This window comes from Neofelis nebulosa, chromosome 7 (genome assembly GCF_028018385.1).
Source record: "Neofelis nebulosa isolate mNeoNeb1 chromosome 7, mNeoNeb1.pri, whole genome shotgun sequence".
NCBI classification, from domain to species: domain Eukaryota; kingdom Metazoa; phylum Chordata; class Mammalia; order Carnivora; family Felidae; genus Neofelis; species Neofelis nebulosa.
In genome coordinates, this window is record NC_080788.1 from 42,476,486 (window position 1) to 42,496,443 (window position 19,958).

General features: G+C 40.2%; 1 protein-coding gene and 1 pseudogene across 4 annotated transcripts; one reads left to right on the forward strand and one right to left on the reverse strand.

Annotated features, from left to right (window-relative positions):
- Positions 1-2,159, forward strand: LOC131517907 (CCR4-NOT transcription complex subunit 7-like; annotated as a pseudogene).
- LACTB (lactamase beta) lies at positions 1,425-18,782 on the reverse strand. Of its 4 annotated transcripts, XM_058737490.1 has the most exons (7): positions 17,552-17,980; positions 17,050-17,116; positions 14,362-14,552; positions 13,720-14,071; positions 12,355-12,520; positions 2,810-3,349; positions 1,425-1,859 (listed from the first exon to the last, which is right to left on the reverse strand). In XM_058737490.1, exons 1-6 carry the CDS (start codon positions 17,912-17,914, stop codon positions 2,818-2,820), a joined length of 1,671 nt encoding a protein of 556 aa, XP_058593473.1. In that variant the 5' UTR covers positions 17,915-17,980; the 3' UTR covers positions 1,425-1,859; positions 2,810-2,817. The 4 variants fall into 4 exon arrangements, 3 of the variants coding, with proteins under 3 accessions (XP_058593473.1, XP_058593474.1, XP_058593472.1); XM_058737491.1 differs by lacking the exons at positions 1,425-1,859; positions 17,552-17,980 and adding an exon at positions 18,028-18,782 and having other exon boundaries at positions 2,562-3,349; XM_058737489.1 differs by lacking the exon at positions 1,425-1,859 and having other exon boundaries at positions 2,562-3,349.
- Between the last annotated feature and the right edge of the window lie 1,176 nt (positions 18,783-19,958).

The following is a 19,958-nucleotide window of genomic DNA, read 5'->3' on the forward strand; positions in this document are numbered from 1 at the left end:
ATGGCCTTTGAGGCTGAAGCTGTGGCCTTAAAGGACAGTAAGGAAAATCTTATTGGAAATCGGAGGAAAGGAATTCTAATTTTGCAGGGGCAGAAACACTTTTGGCCTGCAGGAACACAGAAAGTAGAAAATGTGCCCAATAAACGGGGGAATCCAGCTGAGATGTCCAGTGTTCAATGTGCCTCCTGGCTTCTTCCTGCTGCTTATACCAAAGGCACGCGAGACATAAGCTAAAGGAAGGACTACTTGATAAAAAGAATCAACAATGGATGGTTTGGAAAATTCCCAGACTCTCCAGATGGCAAATGAAGCTAAAATTAAGAAACGGCTTCAAGGCAAAGATAAAATTTAGGGCACTTCCTGGAAAACACGGTTTAAAGATGAAGCTGAGGGGGCGCCTGGGTGGCGCAGTCGGTTGAGCGTCCGACTTCAGCCAGGTCACGATCTCGCGGTCCGTGAGTTCGAGCCCCGCGTCAGGCTCTGGGCTGACGGCTCGGAGCCTGGAGCCTGTTTCCGATTCTGTGTCTCCCTCTCTCTCTGCCCCTCCCCCGTTCATGCTCTGTCTCTCTCTGTCCCAAAAATAAATAAAAAACGTTGAAAAAAAAAAAAAAAGATGAAGCGGAGGTCTTGACTATAAAATCCTTTCACTGCTGGAAGAACCAAGATGGTGCCTCAGAGGGCTATATAAACAACAGGGTTTATTAGAAACAAGTGTTTCTAATGTTTACTAACATGAACCTGCCCCCCCCTCCCCACCTCCCCCTGAGATTTGTAGGAAACTTGCCAGGTTGAAGCAAATTATATTGGCAGGAACACTACTTAGACTGAAAGGAGAGAGCACAAAAGAGGCCTTTGGGCCTCAAATTTATATGAGCAGAAAGCAGGCTGAGAAAGCCACTCAGCTACCAACACATGCTACCTTTCATGAACAAATTATAACTCAGTGGGCAGAACCAGCGGCCTGGAGAATATAGCCAAGAACAAAGAATTATCCCCAGGCCTTGAGTACTCATCAAGGAGCTGCCAACCTGTGTCTGGTTGGATTTCAGAATTGCTAGAACTCACGTATGTCTTCCGTTTCCCCACTTTCTGAAGAGGAGGGTCTACAGCAATAACTGTACATATGTTGCGCCATTGCATGTTCCACATGTGGGGAGCAAATAACTTGTCTCTAGTTCACAGATCTCAGATACAGAGGAACTATACTTCAGGAACTACCCCCAAGGAACCTTATCCATACCTAGACCGGATTTATACGATAGATACTGGGCTATGAGCGGATACTATAATGGAAAGAAATTTCTGGAAAACTTGGGAGGAGGTAAGCGTATTTTGTATGTAGAAAGGACATTAATGTAGACTTGTTAAAGATAATTCAGCTAGGACTGACATTTGTGAATGAGCAAGGAGAATACCCTCCAGGGAACTTCAACTTGGCGGTATAGTTTTAAATTTAATTTGACGGAGGACATGTATGCCCAGGACTCTATAGAGCTACTAACAACATCTGGCATCCAGTTTAAGAAACATGAGGAGGAAGGAATTGAGACCCAGTACTTTGCAGAACTTCTTATGACATCGGGAGTGGTCCTCTGTGAAGGGGTCAAATGGTTATCATTTCATAGTGGTTATGACCTTGGCTATTTAATGAAAATCCTGACCAACTCTAACTTGCCTGAAGAACTTGACTTCTTGGAGATCCTTTGATTATTTTTTCCTGTCATATATGATGTGAAGTACCTCATGAAGAGCTGCAAAAATCTCAAAGGTGGTTTACAGGAAGTTGCTGAACAGTTAGAGCTGGAACGGATAGGACCACAGCATCAAGCAGGATCTGATTCATTGCTCACAGGAATTGCCTTTTTCAAAATGAGAGAAGTATGAAGACATCAGTGCCTTTTTCTCAGTTGGCTGTTATGCTGAGAACATAAAAAATCTTACGATTTTTAGAGCAGAGGTCAGACTGTGGTAGATGACCCCCCATGATCTCCATCCACTTCCTAATATTCATACCTTGTGTAATCCCTCCAAGATTGTATCACGGCTGGTCTGTGTGATCTAGAGAATATAGCATCTGTGATGGTAGATGATTTCTGAGGCTAGGCTATAAAAGACACTGACTTCTGCCTGGCTTATGGCTCTCCCTCTTTCTCTGTCCCTCTCTCTCAATGTCCCTCGAATCACTTGCTCTGGGAAAAGCCAATTAACATGAGACTAAGATACTTAGGCAGTCCTACGGAGAGGCCCACATGGTGAGAAACTGAGACCTCTAACCACCAGTCAAGCGAGTAAGCCATTTTAGAAGAATTTCCTCCAGCTCAGGAGAAGCCTTGAGATGACTACATCTTGTCTGCAACCTCATTAGAGACTGGTGCCAGACTCACCCAGCCAGGCTACTGAATTCTTAAGCCTCAGAAACCATGAGTTAATTTTTTGTTCTTTTAAACTGCAATAGATAATATACAGTTTCTCATAAACTTGTTTCTGCTGTCATATTAAAATAACAGTATTTGAACTTTCCTGTAGAATGACATTTGCTTTATATTACACGTTCAAAAATATATTTTTTATCAGAATATTTTATTCAAGAATTAACACGTTTTTTCAAAAAGTAAAAATAATAGTTACTTCCCTGAGTATAAAGAACTAATCCTACAATAAAAGACAATTACAAAAGTAAGCAATTAGAGGTACATAATTCTCTGCATTCAATTATACTCTATTACAAATCTATTTTTAAAAAACCTCATGTATTTTGGGATTCATGTTTCCAAAGACAACAACAAGAATAAAACAGCTCATTTTGTACCTGTGATGTTAAGATATGTCAGATCTGTCCTTATCAAATTCCAGAGCAATCTTTAAAGCAGTGCTGTTGAGGCCAACCGATTGCATGTTACATATGATAGAAACAACTATTCCTCTTGGGGGAACCTTGTTATTTATAGCTTCCGCATCCAGTTCTTCAGGAAGGACCAGCAGGACACTGCTGGCACCCACCGCACCTCCAGTATGTGAGGCATAATGCCGTTGCTTCCTACAAGAACCATATGTTTGCTTCTTTTCCACGACACCCCATGCCATCGCATATTTACCCTCTTTATCCCAAGACATCTCTGTGTTAGGGACTGGTGTCCAAATCATAACCATCGTTTCTGGTTTGAGATATCCAGGTAAAAGATTTTCATGTGAGTTCTTAAACAGCCCAACTTGGTAACCATACAGCATTGCATTCCCAAATTTCAGAAGGTCACCCACTGTAGACAGAAATCCACCACCAGCCCATTTATAGGAGTTATCCACGTAAGGTGTGTTGACAAGACGTCTCTTTTTATTGTAAACGTAAAATCTAAAATGAAATAAGAATGGTCATTAAAAATTTAATAGTCTACTACTGACTTTACATATGAAAATGAATAGGAAAATATGTACATGAGACAGAATGTGTTTTCATGGAGCGATCATTCTCAGAAATCACTGATTTTCAGTATGATTCAGATTCTAATAAAAACATAAATAATTGAGTAATCAAAGCATAGAATGTGTGTGTTTTTCCCCCCTATTGGCATGGCTTGCCCATTCTGAGTGTATTATACTTTTAATACTGGTAAAAATGTACTGATTGTTATACATGATACATTTACCCTGTGCATATGCAAAAACACTTCTTGTTTGGTAGATATTCCCAGTCCTTGGGGGCAATGAATCATGTGCCACATGTAACTTTTATAACTACAAGTGTATACATCCGGATATTTAAGAATAAAATTAATATTTGTAAGGAGACTACATCTCCTGGTTAAAAATGCCACGGGAATACTATGTGTAGTGATGTCACATGGTACTTTCTTGGTGTAGTGAGAGAAAGTGGAGTTTGCAAAGCTGTTTGAATCCCAACTCACCCTTCCTAGCTAGGAAAATACGCTTATTTTATTTGACTAAAACTTACACAGCTCTTATTTTGTGCCAGGCATTGTTCTAAGAACTATGTAAGTATGAACTAATGACAGTTGGAGGTAGGTACCACTATAATTTCTATTTTACAGATAGAAAACTGAGGCACAGACGGTATAAATTAACTGGTCCCAGGTCACAAAGCTTGTAAGGGACAGAGTTGGATTCAAACCCAGGCTGTCTGTTGCCTCTCTGCTTCAGCATCCTAATCTGTGAAGTGGTGACAAAAATACCTGCTTTGCTGAGTTAGGAATGCGTGCCTGAATCCCTTTGCACATTTCTGGTAGCTACCTAACAAACGTTGGCTTTCATTTACTCACACACTCAACAATTACTGGTGGAGCACTTCCTATGCGTGTGGGGCTGCTTAGATGCTGGAATGAAATGTTAAACAAAAGAGACCAAGCGCCTGACCTCATGAGCTTTCTACTCTAATAGGAGGAGACTGCACCATCCATATTAGGTAAATGGAATGAAATCACACAATAATTAGACATAAAATGAAACGTGGTTCAGGAGAATCCGTTCTTTCAAGATGCATAACAAAATGTGCTCTCAGGTTTGCAGTGTGCTGTCCATCTGTGATGACCTTCATCTTCTTCCCACCTTGGCTATTCCTAACACTGTCAGACTCAAGCTCACCATTACTTTCAGCTGCTTTATCGGCAGGGTCTCGAACTCGGGAATTTCTTCCTGGGACTGTGATTTCCAGTCCTGCCAAACTCTCCAACTGAACCTGCTCTCTTGCCCTCATTGTGACTATTCCCCCTGGACTCCCATCTATTCCCCCTCGACTCTTCCCCATCTCCCCAGGTCTTGGAGTTCCTCTTGATCTCACCTGACTTTCTGTTTTAGCCTGAACTACTGTTTCAGCTGTGGTCTTACTAGCACCTTTGGGTTCCTCACTCACCAATCTGCCAATCCTGAATAAATTTAGGCACCCCTTTCTTTGGATCCTTATCTGCCAAGAAGGGCTGCAGATACTCACACAACAAAGCTGACTGGTCTCAAGTCATACTCTTGCTAAGGGTTGTCACTGCTGTTACCAAATCTCCTTCTTTTCCTGGTTATTATCTGGTATGTTCTTCACAAGAGCTACTTCCAATCTCTTCCACCCTTGGTCATCCACCCCTGGCCAGTGAGCAGACAACTATATCCTTTGTTTTACTGAGAAAATTCCAGCCTACTCTAGGTGCTTTAGATGGCCTCAAACTGCCATTTTTATCTTAAAGTGCATTTACATTATCACGCGTTATTGTCTCCTTTCCGGTCACTTATGAAAATGTCCTATTATTTTTAAGACTAATTCTACTACCTGCATCTCTGACTGCCTTTTTGCCTCTACACCCTTGTTCCACCAGTTCTACTTCCGAGATCATTTTATCTCCTTGCAGTCTATTCTCTACGCAGAAGCCTGAGACTGTGTCTCTCGCCCCCTTCTTCCATCCATTTGAAACCTTCCAATGGTTACCACTTTGAGGACAAAACCCAAGTTTATTATGATGGACTACAACACAATTGATGGTCCTCAACAGAGGCAGTACTAAGTCCTTAAGGGAAATTTTTGGAGGCATTTGTTTAGGTGGCACAATTATTAGAGGGCTCTGACATTTAGTGGATAAAGGCTCAAACGTCCTAAACTTCTTATGATGTATGGAAAAGTCCCACAAAGTGGTATTCTCCCATACCGTGTAAGACCTTCCACTATCCCACCAGATACTCATGGAAGTAAAAAATCTATTTATAGTGGGCTGAGCCTCAAACCTCTCCATTTGGTACATAAACACAAAGTACTTTTTGCATGTTTTTATTCTACGATGCCTTTTTCTTGAAAGTAACTATTGTGAAAACTGAAGAAAGACTGCACTTTATTTTGCTCAAACCTTTAGCCAGAGGCGGCCAACAAAGGCATGAGTTGAAGCACCAATACAATATACCTGTGGTGGTCTGCATTTACAGTTGTTACATTTACGATGCTTTTATGTATTAAGTTGCATCTGACTTTATCACGTCTTCCAATGTTCTGAGTAAACAAACATACTGAAATATCTACTATGTATTATAAATTACATTTCTCTTATTTCTTCTTTATTTAATGTTTATTTATTTTGGGACAGAGGGTGACTGAGTGCGAGCAGAGGAGGGGCAGAGGGAGAGGGTGACACAGAATCTGAAGCAGGCTCCAGGCTCTGAGCTGTCAGCACAGAGCCTGGCATGGGGCTCGAGCTCACAAATCGTGAGATGATGACCTGAGCTGAAGTCGGATGCTCAACTGACTGAGCCACCCAAGTGCCCCTCTTCTTTTATTTTAGAGTAGTGAGTATATGTTATATGATCTGCAACTTTCATTTCAGGATATTAAAAGAAGTATTATAAAATATTTGTGAAATTAAGGGGCAGAGGGTCTAATGGCATTGAGACTCACCATCCAATATGATTTTGTCCCTCCTTCTTTGATCTCATCACTTAGAACATCTTCCGTTGCTTCTTTTGTGCCAGACTTATTTCTGTATTTGCAACAAGGCAATTTAGCCTTCCTTATCAGTCATGTCTAAAACCAATGTATTTTAAATAGATCCCCTACCTCTCTCCATGTTACTCTTTATCCCATGTTCTCTTTTATTTTCTTCCTATCAGTATCTGAAATTCTTAGCCTGTTTGTCTTTTTCCCATAAAAGCAGGAACCTTACCTATCTTGCTCCTTGATGATTCCCCTATCTAGAACAGTATTCGCCATCCACTGAGTGCTCATTAAACGTGTTCAATATAGAGTGGCTCAGTCGGTTAAGTGTCTGACTTCAGCTCAGGTCATGATCTCACCATTCATGACTTCAAGCCCTGTGTCGGGCTCTGTGCTGACAGCTCAATGCCAGGAGCCTGCTTCGGATTCTGTGTCTCCCTCTCTTTGCCCCTCCCTCGCTCATGCCTCTGTCTCTGTCTCTCTCTCTCTCTCTCAAAAAAAAAGTAAATAAACATTAAAAAAAAAGTTTTCAATACATGAACACATCACTTGTTGGCCAAATATTTAATGGAGACACCTTGGAAGGCACTGGGGAGACAGGTTAAACCATACACCGGCTGCTTTCAAGGTGCTAACAGTCTTGCTGGATAAATTTCAAAGCACTACATGAATCACCTGGGGATTTTGTTAAAATGCAGATTCTTCAGTGGGTCTGGGGAGGGGGTAACATTCTGCAAGTCTAACAAGCTCTCAGGTGATGCCAATATTGCTGGATCCTGGACCACACTCTGAGAAACAGGTTGTGGGGTGATTAGCAAGATGGATGCGAGGACTCCTGAGCACTAGTGAGAGTGAGCCTTGTTGAAATGGCCGATTACAGAGGCCAGGCTGGGGAGCAAAGTCGTTCTTTTGGCTGAGGCAGAGAGTTTGAGGGGATAAGTGGCAGAAGGTGATGCTGGAAGACAAGACATGAGCCAGGGGACAGGTCACAAAGAACTTTCTATGTCACGCTAGGAGCCTTGACTCCTTCACTTTAGTTCACAAAATGCTCTGGTTTTCTGTATCCTAAGGGTGGGGGGGGGGTGGAAAGCCTTTTATCTTTTTATCCTCATTACAGCTTCCAGTTGTCAGTCCTTTCTCTCTTCTGATTTACTTCCCAACTACACAGAGCAGCCCATACCTTCTGTTTCCACGCACTCACCCTCTCTAGTCATTCAACTCCTTAAAACCTGGCTTCTGGTCTTTAGTCACTCAACAGCTCTCTTGTGGGTTTTCAAGGCTCTCCTAATTCCCCCATCCAGGCTGTATCCTATTTGCCCCTGCAGCACTGTTAACCAGATTTTCCTCCAGACTCCCCCTCGGGCCAGTCTGCTCTCCGCTTCTAGATCTCAATCCCGATTCCCTACATCTCCTTCAATCACCGTGGCCCCGCTTTCCCAAGTCTTCTCTTCTACAGAGATAACTATAAATCTCCATCAGTTCCACAGCCCCTGTTCCAAATTACAATCAGATTTTCTACTAGCATTAATAATTCTCAAATCTGGTTTTGGGGAAAGGCAGGAAAGTTGTTTATCAGAATCACCTGTGGGCCTCCCCTCTCTCAAAATTGTACCCTTCCCTCAAAATTCATAACTTTGGAGGGAATGTGGGCATATACAATTTGAAAAATCACTCCTTTCTTCCTTCCTTCAAGAATCTTATATGTCCCCTAAAAGTCTGAGGCATAACACTGGGAGAAGCAGGGGTGGCCAAAGGTAAGTGCTTTGAAGATGGGGGGGGGGGGGGGGAAGCCTACAGAGAATCTTAATATGCTCTCTTGAGAACCAATGATTTGATATGTGTGTGGTCTTCTCATTTCTCATAATGAACATGTCCAAAATTAAACTAATCTCTTCCAAAACTTCTCATATTTCTCATCTCCATTAAAACCCTGGTTGACTCTCTTGCCCTCAACTCTCACATCCATCAAGATGCTAAATTCTATGATTCAACTTCTGCTTTGTGACTTACCCTTTTCCCTTCCTTCATTCCTATGGCTTCTCCCATATTTTAGGGCCTCCTTACTTTCTTCCTGAACTCTGATTACACTTCTAATTCCAGCCAGTGAAATCAAAATGAAACCACATAATAGAAATACATTTTCTCATTGGGTAATGTATGTTTTACAGTGAACTCCAAATTTGTAAACTAGGGGAGAACTACCAGTATATTTTGGCTGATAATCAGCTGTGAGTAACTTTCTTTTAAAAGTAAAGCATTCCAAACTGCTTATATCAAAGCTGGAAATTAGTACTCCTCAGGCATTCCTCTTTTAAAATATAAAAATAAGGAGAATTTCAGACTCCAATCAAGAATTCCAAACTTTAAATAAACAAATTCTAGGCTTTAATCTCTTGATTCCTTTTCACAGAGAACAAGTTAATGACTTTTTGTGAAAATAATTTTGTTCAGCTAAAAGATATGTTTACCATTTCAAATTCTTAAGGAATTTCTGCTCTAAAAAGAATGGAATATAGACACAAGTTCTTGAGTAAGTTACTGAGACATCTTTGTAACTGAGTAACTGATGGAATAATGCCAGATGACAAACAGCCTCTTCCTACTTATTTAAGAATCTCTAGATTCTGCACAACAGCATTATATAACTATAGAAATCTATATCAACTTAGAAATTGAAAATATTTTTATTTTTACAAGGCTTCTTAAATCCCTTTAGAAATCAATATGCACCAGTTCATGTTATATTGTTATGAGAAGTTTAAAAACCCACAGAATTTAAAATGCATATTATAAAAACCAATCCCACACTTTGACATTTAGCATTAACATTTGGGTTGAACCTATTACTTGAGAGCCTATCAGCTAATGACACAGAAAAGAGCTACCTAAGTAACAATGCTTAATTATGGAAGATACTGTAGCAAACAAAGCTAATAAGTAATAATCATAAAGATAACAACTGGAGGTACAGACCATATCTACACTGTCAAACTATAGCAAACACTTTGGAAAGCATCCATTGTATTAGCTTTCGATCCCATCCAATTATAAAAGCGATTTTTGTTGCCAACTATTATGCCAAACTCAGAAAATATGAACAGAGTCTAAAAATAAACTAATGAAAATAAAAATCTTAAAAAAAAAAAAAAAAGGGCAGAGCATCTGGGTGGCTCAGTGGGTTAAGCATCTAATTTTGGCTCAGGTCATGATCTCGCAGTCTGTGAATTCAAGCCCCATGTAGGGCTCTGTGCTGACAGCTCAGAGCCCGAAGCCTGTTTCAGATTCTGTTTGTCTCTCTCTCCCTCAAAAATAAATAAACATTAAAAAATTTTTTTCATATTCTTTAAAAAAAATAAAATGAAAATAAGCTAATGCACTGACTAGGGATTCCCCTATCAATAAACTGAGTGTCTTTCAGTACAAGAATATTCAGTCCACTCCCCCCATGGGTATTTGCTTAAAAGGTTATTTAGTTTACTTGCCTATACAGAATATACTTGTTATACAGAATTAATATATCTATTTGTGTATACTAAGTCAATGTTCCTCATCTTCCATTTAAGAAAATCCCAGTTTTATTCAAGACATCGATGTATCCAGCTAAAAACTAATTTCTCTGCATCTCTTACAGCTAAGTGTGGCCTGTTGCTAAAATTGTGGCCAAAGAAATATAAGTAGTATTTTGGGATGGGATTCCAGGGAAATACCCTAAACAGGTGACAGACACTGGGAGGTATTATTTTAAACACACAGATATACACACAGAGAAGTGATAAAGATGATACGTATTTACTCTTGGGTTATAACAACTCTAACAAGCCTGTTATGATAATATAAATATGCTTAAATTTATGATTATGATCAAGGAGTCAGGAGACTAACAAAGCAGTGAACTTGTTTAACATAAACAAATAGAAACATACGCATTTACTAAGTTTTACTTTAAGATTATTTTGTCTTTAAAAAACTGTATCTCTGAAATTTCCTTATACTCTCTGAACTCACTTAAAAAGCTAGTGCTTTTAAGCTCTTTTAAAATAATTATTACCAAAAAAATAATCAGAGTTGAGTTTTAGAGGCCCAAATAGATACTGTAGTAAGTAAAACAAAAGCAAAGCAAACAGACAGACCATTTTCATAAGTAACAATATTCCCTTCTTCTAGTGCCCTTTTTCAGCAGCTCATTTAATAGAACTAAAATGAATCAACTACCCTTTTAGTTCCACTGGGTACTATCAAAATCTAACAAATCAGAGCTGACAGGAGCCTTTGACAAAAGAAATGGAAACCCATGGCCTTTTCTTTTCTTTCTTTTTTTAAGAATGGGAGATAAGCTGAAATTAACTCAGCATCATATGCCATATTTTGATTTTCATGCAAGACACGAACAGCAAATAACTGCCCTGCAGTCTGTACCTTCATAGAGTCTTCATTTTCGGTTTAGAAAAGAAGCTCAGTGATTACACCTAATGTTCTCTCCCCCTTACATATAAGTATAAGCATTATCAAATGCCTAGATCTAAAACAAAGTAAGGTCATGCATCTATGGCATCTTTACTAGAGAATCATTTTAGATTCAGTTGACAAACTCTGGCATTTTCTTATGCTTTCCAGGAGAATGTAATCTGGGACCTAAAAATAATAAACACTAATTGTTTGAAGAGGTTGAGAACCATAGGCCATTTTAAAATTAAAATTCATTGTTTGCTGCTAACCTAATTTCTTTTAGATCCAAAAAAACCTCTTTTAGGCTGATTTGCAATGTACATTTAATCCTTTTAAATAAACTGGTAAGTTTAAAATGGCAATTTAACTAACTATAACAGAAGACTGAACAAAACCAATAAAGGGATAAGAAGATAAAGCTAAAATAATCCCTCTATGAAAGTACCATTAAGCCATTTGCAAAGCATGAACTAAGAAACATATACAAAATAAAAGTAACAGTTGCTTTGTTAAATGTGTTACCTTTCTAACAAACCAAATAGTAATGAGTGAAATGCAAAAGAAAACACAACCAACTCATCATAGTCATTAGTCTCAAAAATTCTCTCCCAATACCCCTTTTACAAGTCACTAGTAAAAATTATGATAAAATTTTAGCTTGATACATTTCAATTAAATGACTCAAACTTCTAGAGGGGACAAACCTATCAGTGCCACCTCAAAAAGCAATTAAGTCACCATCACCAACAATGGGATGGACTGACCTCATGTGACTTCTGAGAGACATGACAACTAAATGTAATGTATGTACCTGGACTAGATCCTGAACCAGAAAATAATTTTTTTTCCTTTTCTTTTGCTATAAAGGACATTACTGGAAGAACTGGCAAAATTTGAATAAGGTCTGTAGATCTGATAGAAGTATTGTGTTGATATTCATTTCCTGAATGTCATTTTTAGAAAATATATATTTAAGTATTTACGGGTAAAGGGGCACCATGTCTGCAGCTTATTTCCAAATGGTTGAGAAAAAAAGAATGAATAAAGCAAATGTGGTAAAAAGACAACATTTGGGGAATCCAGGTGAAAGGTATATGGGAATTCTTTGTACTTCATCTTGTGACTTTTCTATTAAGTATTAAATCATTTCAAAATTGAAAAACCATTAAAAAATAATAAAAGGTAAAGTATTAGCTACAACATAAGAAAAGAGATGATGGAAGAGCATATCATAGATGCCCATGATAGGTGCAATTTTGGTTCAATTAATAATGAGTTGAAATTATTATTGCTGTCTTTCATCTGAGGAACTTGGGGTACTTTGCAAATACATTCAATTTCTCTTACTTTATAGATGGAAAAACAGACATGCGGAAAAGCTCTAAAATGTGGCACATGTGATTTTGGAACGGAGACAAGGAAAGTCTGACTTTTAATGAACAACACAGCGTTAAGATGTGATACAGCTAGACGCACCAGACGGTATCATTTACCTTGCTCTATTGTAAATCACTGGCTCATTTTCTTCCTGCACAGTTGTCAGCATATCCAAGTCATGGAATATTTTCTGCATATAGTCCAAATATTTATATCCTGAAGCTCTTTCTACTATGGCTGCCAGTAGGGTATAGCCAAAAGTTGAATACAAAAACTGACTACCTTGAGACATCATTGCAAGGGGGAGGGAAGAAAAGAAAATGCTTCATTATTATTTACAATCATAAAACGTTTACCACTGAAAACTGGCATACCTTTACAACTGGAATATTTTACTTCAGCATTTAGAAAAAGATAATGGGTGATATGTTAATAAATTTTGTCAACTTTGCAATGGCCCTGCTTACTCCATGATTCAATGAAGATCAGAATACTTAAAATTTCACATGAATCTACTCCTTCTGCGATAATGAATAAGCAAACTTATCCTTCCTCAAAATTAAATTAAAATCCTTCAAACTGGTAACAAAACAGGAAGGGGGAGAAAAGCAAATTTGGTTTCTTGAGTTAACGGTCTTGTTCTTAGTATATCTAATACTCATTGTTTAAGGCATGAATTAGTTGTGTACTTTCTTATTTTAATAAAGTATATGTAGGTAGAAAGACTTTGTTTCAAATATACATTAAAATACAAATATATATTCAAATACAGATACATTTCAAATATATACCTTTATATCATTTGAGATTCTGGAAACACAGATTGTATGATCTGTGCTAATAATTGTAACCTGACTTTTTAAGACAAAATCCAGAATTCTATTCCTTTGTCCTTATTAATTATATCTATATAATATGTCTTCATGGTAGAAAACAACTTTTAAAATAGAAATGGAATAGAAGTACATAAGCTTATGGTAAATTCAAAGATATTAAGTGGTTTTGGTAGGCATCATACCAAAAAATATGTTTACAAACATTTTTTGTAGTCAGCTTTTTGGGAAATAAAATTAAGTTGATGAAAACTATTTTCTCTAAGGAGGGAAAGCAGAAAATAAGTGGAGCAATTTAAACACTAAATTAGACACTAAACACTGACATATTGGCAATATTTTATCATGCCCTCTTTGGTCCAGATTTTATTTGGAGAACATTATAACATTTCTCTCTAATTTTTCAAAAATCTCTTGATACAGAAAATCCACTAAATGACTGATAAGGCTAAATCTAAACAACTTGCTACCTGGAGGGTAGGCTGTGTCAAGAACTACAGACAAAAAGGCACACACTTGTCTAACAGCGAAACCCATGCCGCAATCATCAACCACATCCAGTGCTCTCGGGGTGAGATCATCTTAGATTGTCTGAAAATTAATACTTCAATAATGATGACTTTGTTAAGAGAAGGAATTAACACTCACCAGGTTTAAAGAACAAAGGGTCATTTTTAAATAATCTTAGTGATTCAATTGAATTTTCAAACTTTTCTTTCAAATATAATTCGCCTTGTTCAAAATCATTCTTTTTCTTGCCAGGTTTTAAATTCCGGCCTTTGGCATCATTATCTTGCTCTATCTTAGCTTTAGCAAAGTCACTCTTTTCATTACTTTTGCCTCCTTTTTCTTTGAACTCTTTTTCTTGGTCAGATTCCACTGTCCCTTTCATCATCTTCGAGGCTTTGTAAGCTTTCTCTTCTTTCACCTTTTTCATGTCCTTTTCATAATGACGAATTCCACTTAAATGGGAGATCAACAATCTTGTTGTGACAGAAACCTAATTGTAAAAACATGGAAATTCAATTATAATATTAAACTGTATAATAAAAAGTTAGTAGCCTTAGAATAATGCCTCACTACTGTTTTCCATTTTAAACTGCTGCTGGAAAAACATGTCATGTTCACATCTTCAGCCTTAAGTTTCAGAAAAATACACAATCACTTATCATCTGGATAAAAAAAAAACTTTAATCCATTAACAATCATTAAAAACAAACTGAAGAATCTTGTGAAACCTTTTAAACCATTTAACATGCCGTCAGTAAAATGAACTATGAGTTTCATCACCTTTTCACCTTCGTATTCTTTTTCTGGGAATTCAGGAACATAATGTTGTACTGGAATATCAAGATCCAGTTTCCCAGCTTCCCACAATTTGGCAAGAGCAACCATGGTGAGGCTTTTGCTGATACTGGCAATTCTCATAACAGTCTCTGGCTTGCAGGGTACTCGGTTCTCAACATCAGCATAACCTAAACCTTTAGAAAAAGAAAAGCAAAAAGTCACTAGTAACAGGCTTCATGGTCAAAAGAATCTTCAGAAACTTGAAGCAATACTATCTTAAAACATCCCATGTATTTATCTAAAGGAAAAGATATTCCACTTAAAAAAATTTTTTTTAACGTTTATTTATTTTTTTGAGAGAGAGACTGCGAGTGGGGGAGGAACAGAGAGAACAGAGAGAGGGAGACACAGAATCTGAAGCAGACTCCAGGCTCCGAGCTGTCAGCACAGAGCCCGACTCAGGGCTTGAACTCATGAACCTCAAGATCATGACCTGAGCCGAAGTAGGAGGCTCAACCGACTGAGCCACCCAGGCACCCTGATATTACACTTTTATAAAAAAGTCAACACTTAAGGGATGAGAACCTCAGTAACACTGCCAACAGTAAGGCTAAGAATCTTCTAACTGAGCCAAAATTACACACTGTGCACAATAGCAATTTTCTATCTGCTTCAGATCCTAATTATTCTTAGTTTATCTCAACAATTCAGTTATTCCACATTTCACATAAGTTATTCTATATTCTTTATTTTTTTTTATTTTTTTATTTTTTTAAATTTTTTTTTTCAACGTTTTTTATTTATTTTTGGGACAGAGAGAGACAGAGCATGAACGGGGGAGGGGCAGAGAGAGAGGGAGACACAGAATCGGAAACAGGCTCCAGGCTCTGAGCCATCAGCCCAGAGCCTGACGCGGGGCTCGAACTCACGGACCGCGAGATCGTGACCTGGCTGAAGTCGGACGCTTAACCGACTGCGCCACCCAGGCGCCCCATATTCTTTAAAGAAAACATCTTTGTTCTCAGATTATATTTATTTTTGATTCTTGAGTTTCCACTAAATTCCTTAAAATAACCACGCAGGAAAAGTAAACGTGAGGGGCACCTGGGTGGCTCAGTGGGTTAAGCAACCAACTCTTGATTTTGGCTCAGGTCATGATCTCACAGTTTTCTGACTTTCCCTGCACCAGCAAGCCCAGAGCCTGCTTGAGATTCTCCCTCTCTCTCTGCCCCTCCCCTGCTTGCACTCAGTCTCTCTCAAAATAAATAAATAAACTAAAAAAAAGTAAACGTGAAAAGGTGTCCTGCAAACCCAATCTAGGTAACCATCAGTTTACCTCAGCTGCAAACCAGAAGAAAAAAGTCCTAGAGAAATTTTTAAGTTTGTTTTTATCTTCTGGAGGCTGAAAGTGTGAAAATCTAAGTGATAAGAACTGAAATCTGAAAAGAACAAAAAGGATACAATGATTGTTTTTAAATTGTAAATGTAGATTATGCTGAAAAATATTTACATAAAAATAAAGCCCCCACCCATAAAGCTGACATTTATATAATTTTTTATTATATTTTTTATAAAATTAGTATTCTGATTAGGCTATAATTATACTTGGGAGAAGAATCATTTTTCTTTAAATTCAAAACCTTATTGTTCCCATCAACTTCTCTTAAAAATATTCATTCCTTTGGGGGCACCTGGGTGGCTCAGTGGATTGTGTTGGACTTTTGATGTTAGCTCAGGTCATGATCTCACAGTTCCTGAATTCAAGCCCCAGCACTGGGCTCTGCACTGACAGCATGAAGCCTGTTTGGGATTCTCTCTCTTTCTCTCTCTCTGCCCCTCCCAACTCACTCTCTCAAAAATAAATAAACATTAAAAAAGCACTCAGCCCTTTATTTTTTAAAAAATGTTTATTTATTTATTTTGAGAGAGAGAAATAGAAAGCAAGGGAGGGGCAGAGAGAGAGAGAAAGAGAAGAGAGAGAGAGAGAGAGAGAGGGAATCCCTCTGCACTGCCAGCACGGAGCCCATCAACCCGGAAATCATGACCTGAGCCAAAATAGGAATTAACTGACTGAGCCATCCAGTCGCCCCACAAGTACTCATTCCTTTAAATGATATCTGACACATTTCCTAAAAGGGTTCTTAAAAGCCTGGAATGACCATATGGACCAATTCGTGTCCAATGGGTAAGTAAATCAAATTATAAAATATGCTTTGATAAAAGTATCATAAAATGATTAGAAATCTCTCTCCCAAAGTCTCTAGTTTTTGTTTGGAAAAACAAAAGTAATAAAGTAGATTGTAAAACCCACTAAGAGAATTATGCATACCCCTAGTTCTTAGTGCATTTTACAGAACAGGGGGCTCAATAAATTGTTAACTAAAATTTAACTAGCATTAAGTGTTATCTACAAATATGCAGGAGGTAACAGATTGTTCTATATACAACTTTCAGGACGGTAAATCTAGTCCTTAGACACAAGCCGTCTTTATGATTTCAAGAGTCACGTTTAAACTTTGCTGTTTACAGAAGGCCCCATTCTTTATTCCGTTAGAATTGTTTTCTCTACAACACGTATGGTCTTAGGAAAACTGAACATTTCATGGGATTCACTCCACGCGGTAAAACATCAAAACTTCATTCGCCAACTGGCACAAAACAAACCACTAAATAACACTTTTCTGAGCCCACCTTCTGACCAGACTTCTTTTCCATCTACAGAGACTCCAACCACTATGCCAGGGGCGCCCACCTCATCCTAAGAGCGAAGGGGAAAGAACAGACAGTTCAAAGACAGGCGGAAACACCTCGCACGCCCGCCAGCGCCCACCTCTAGGGCCTTCCCGAGGCCCCGCCCTCACCCCGCCCCTCCGCCCGGACCCCGCCCACCCCGGCTCGGCCAAGACGGGCGCTAACGGTGAGGGGCGTGCCTGGTCCGCACTGAGGGCGAAGGGGCGGTCCCCGAGGCGGGCGAGGTGACCTCCGCCCCCACTTGGGCAACCCCCAAGAACGTCTGACCGTGGCGGGGCGGCCGGGGAACGGGAAGTCCTTCGCGGAAGCCGACCGCAGGCATCCCACCGCCTGGGGTGGGGTCCGCTCGGGCCCGGGAGATGACCACCAAGACGCCCCATTCCGGGGTGACGCCGGTGGCGGGGCGCTGGGTTCTCCGCAGCCTACGCCCCCGTCTCCGCACCTTGATCCGGTGCAGCAGGTCGCGGCTGCTGTCGATGGCTCTGGCGAAGCGCCGGGTAGGGGGCAGCATCGGGGTCTGTGCAGACCACGGAGCGAGGGGCTGCTCCTGCGGCGGCAGCGGCTCCGCCTGGGGCGACGCCTCGGGGTCGGGGGCCCCTGGGGACTGCGTGGGGGCGGCGCCCCTCAGCCCGCCCGCCAGCTTCACCCCGAGCGCTAGCCCCAGCCCCAGCCCCAGCCCCCCGACCCAGCCGGGGCCGAGGGGCGGCAGGCCAGCGCGGTGGTGGGCCGCGCGCCGCCCGCGGCCCCAGACCCAGCCTCCGGGGGTCGCGGCCCGGGCCGTCACGGCTGACAGGAGCCGGTACATGGCGTCCGCTGCGAGACCGAAGCCTCGGAGCTCGCGCAGGCCGGGCGGGCGGCAGAGGCGCGGGGAGGGGAGGGGACTGGATGGAAATGAGGAGGCGGTGACCGCGCGCAGACCTTAGCAGTCGACGCCGGATTCGGGAGCGCCGATAGCATCGAGCCTTTCCTCTTTTCCCTTTATCTCCTTGCCTGGTCTCTTTGTTGATGTTTCTTCTTTCCCCGCACCGGTTTTATCTTCTCTGCCTCTCCTCAGATCAACTGTCACCTCCTCAGGGAAGCCTTCCCAGTTGCCATCCCAGCGGAAGTACTCGCCACACCTTTTTGACCCCCCAGTGCTCACACCTCCTTAATAATACTTAACGCTTTCATTGAACTTATCTGATTGCTTACCAGACAGGCTATGACCTCTTTGGAGAGCTGTGACTTTTACTTTTGGATTTTCAGCTCTTGGACCAGCGCCACGTACACAGCAGCCACTCTGCAGGCATCTCCTTCCACCGCGCCCAACCCCCCAACTCTCTCTCTTGCCATGTCCTTTCTTTATGCCTCATTTCAGCTCCTTCCATTTACTTGAGTCCTTTTTAAAATCTACTTTTGGAGGTCCAGCGTTACACCACATCAAGCGTTAAGTTATATGCAGGCCCATATTAAAAACAATTTTTCTTTTTGCTGCAAACATTTAAACGTTTTTTTGCACTTGAAATAATTTACAATTAGCTATCATTTCTGACATCTGTAGATGATCAGAGATTACTGTGAAATAAGAAATCTAACATCAAATTGCTACAAAAAGGGGCGCCTCGGTGGCTCAGTCGGTTAAGCCACCGACTTGGACGCAAGTCACGATCTCGCCTTCTGTGAGTTCCAGTCCCACATGGGACTCTGTGCTGACAGCTCAGAGCCTGGAGCCTGCTTCGGATTCTGTGTCCCGCTCTCTCTCTGCCCCTCCCCTGCTCACACTCTCTCTGTCTCTGTCTCTCTCCCTCTCAAAAATAAATAAACATTAAAACATTTTTTAATTGCTACATGTAAAAGGTGTATAATTATTGCTGAACAAGTAATGGCGATGTTAATTTTAAAGATAATTAAACACTTATCCATTTCAATTTTACAATTATGCATATTTAGTTTTCAATATATATATTTATTAGGGAGACACTGGGGCTAAAAAATTATAAAGCACTGGGGCTGCTAACAAAGCCACTACCAGCAAGAGATCAGGGTATCCTAGGACTCAGGGGTTTGGCACTGAAACTCACAGAGGTCTCTAGAGCACCATCTGCAGTTAGAATGGACAGGTGCATTCTATCAGATGGTATTGCTGGAAGCCCCACTACTCCAAGCACATGACAACAAGAGAACAAAAATACAAAGGCAAAAAGGTAAAAGACATAGCTAGTGGTGGTCACAATGAGCTCTCATTTTAGTATTCTTTTTAAATTTGTACATATATTTTATGTACTCTTCTGTACTTCTCCTTGGATCAAAAACGGAATAGAAGCACAGAGCCATGCAGAGAGCAAAAGGCAAGTTCCTGGTGGACTTCCAGCAGTTCAGAAGCAGGTAGAGGCCACCCATAGTATAGCTTCTGTGAAGGTAACAGAGAATAAATGTTCTCCATGAGAGCTGAGTACCTAGGAGGCAACCTGACCAAACAGCTGGCAGAAGTGTTGGCTACGTCTTTACTATCACCATGGGGCAAGAGCCCAGAACGCCAATATTTTAGCTTGCTCTGGACTGGGAGCCACAGAAACCAGAAAGAAGAAAAGTAAACTTTTACTTTAAAAAGTAAAGACAGAAAGAGGAGGGGAAAGATAGGAATAGAGAAAGAGGAAAGGAAGGAAAAGTAAGAAGGAAAGAAAATTTCCATTAAGTATAAACCGGCAAACCAAATTTCCTAAACATGTGAAGGAAAATATTTCTAAGAAACACTGGCAATAATCAAAAAGTGAAATACCTCAAACAAATGAAAGCAGTAGGACAATCTATAGGAAAAGAGAAAAAAGAAGCCATTCCCTGGTTAAAACAAAAAAAAAAAAGTAGATAGA

Bases quoted from the DNA above. Each gene is read 5' to 3' on its own strand.
- LACTB (XM_058737490.1), bottom strand. From the start codon at position 17,914: ATGTACCGGCTCCTGTCAGCCGTGACGGCCCGGGCCGCGACCCCCGGA. The intron at 14,553-17,049 runs GTGGGCTCAGAA...CTTTTTCTAAAG, and splicing joins AAAAGAAGTCTGGTCAGAAG to GTTTAGGTTATGCTGATGTT. The intron at 12,521-13,719 runs GTGAGTGTTAAT...TGATGTCTCAAG, and splicing joins CCCTTTGTTCTTTAAACCTG to GTAGTCAGTTTTTGTATTCA.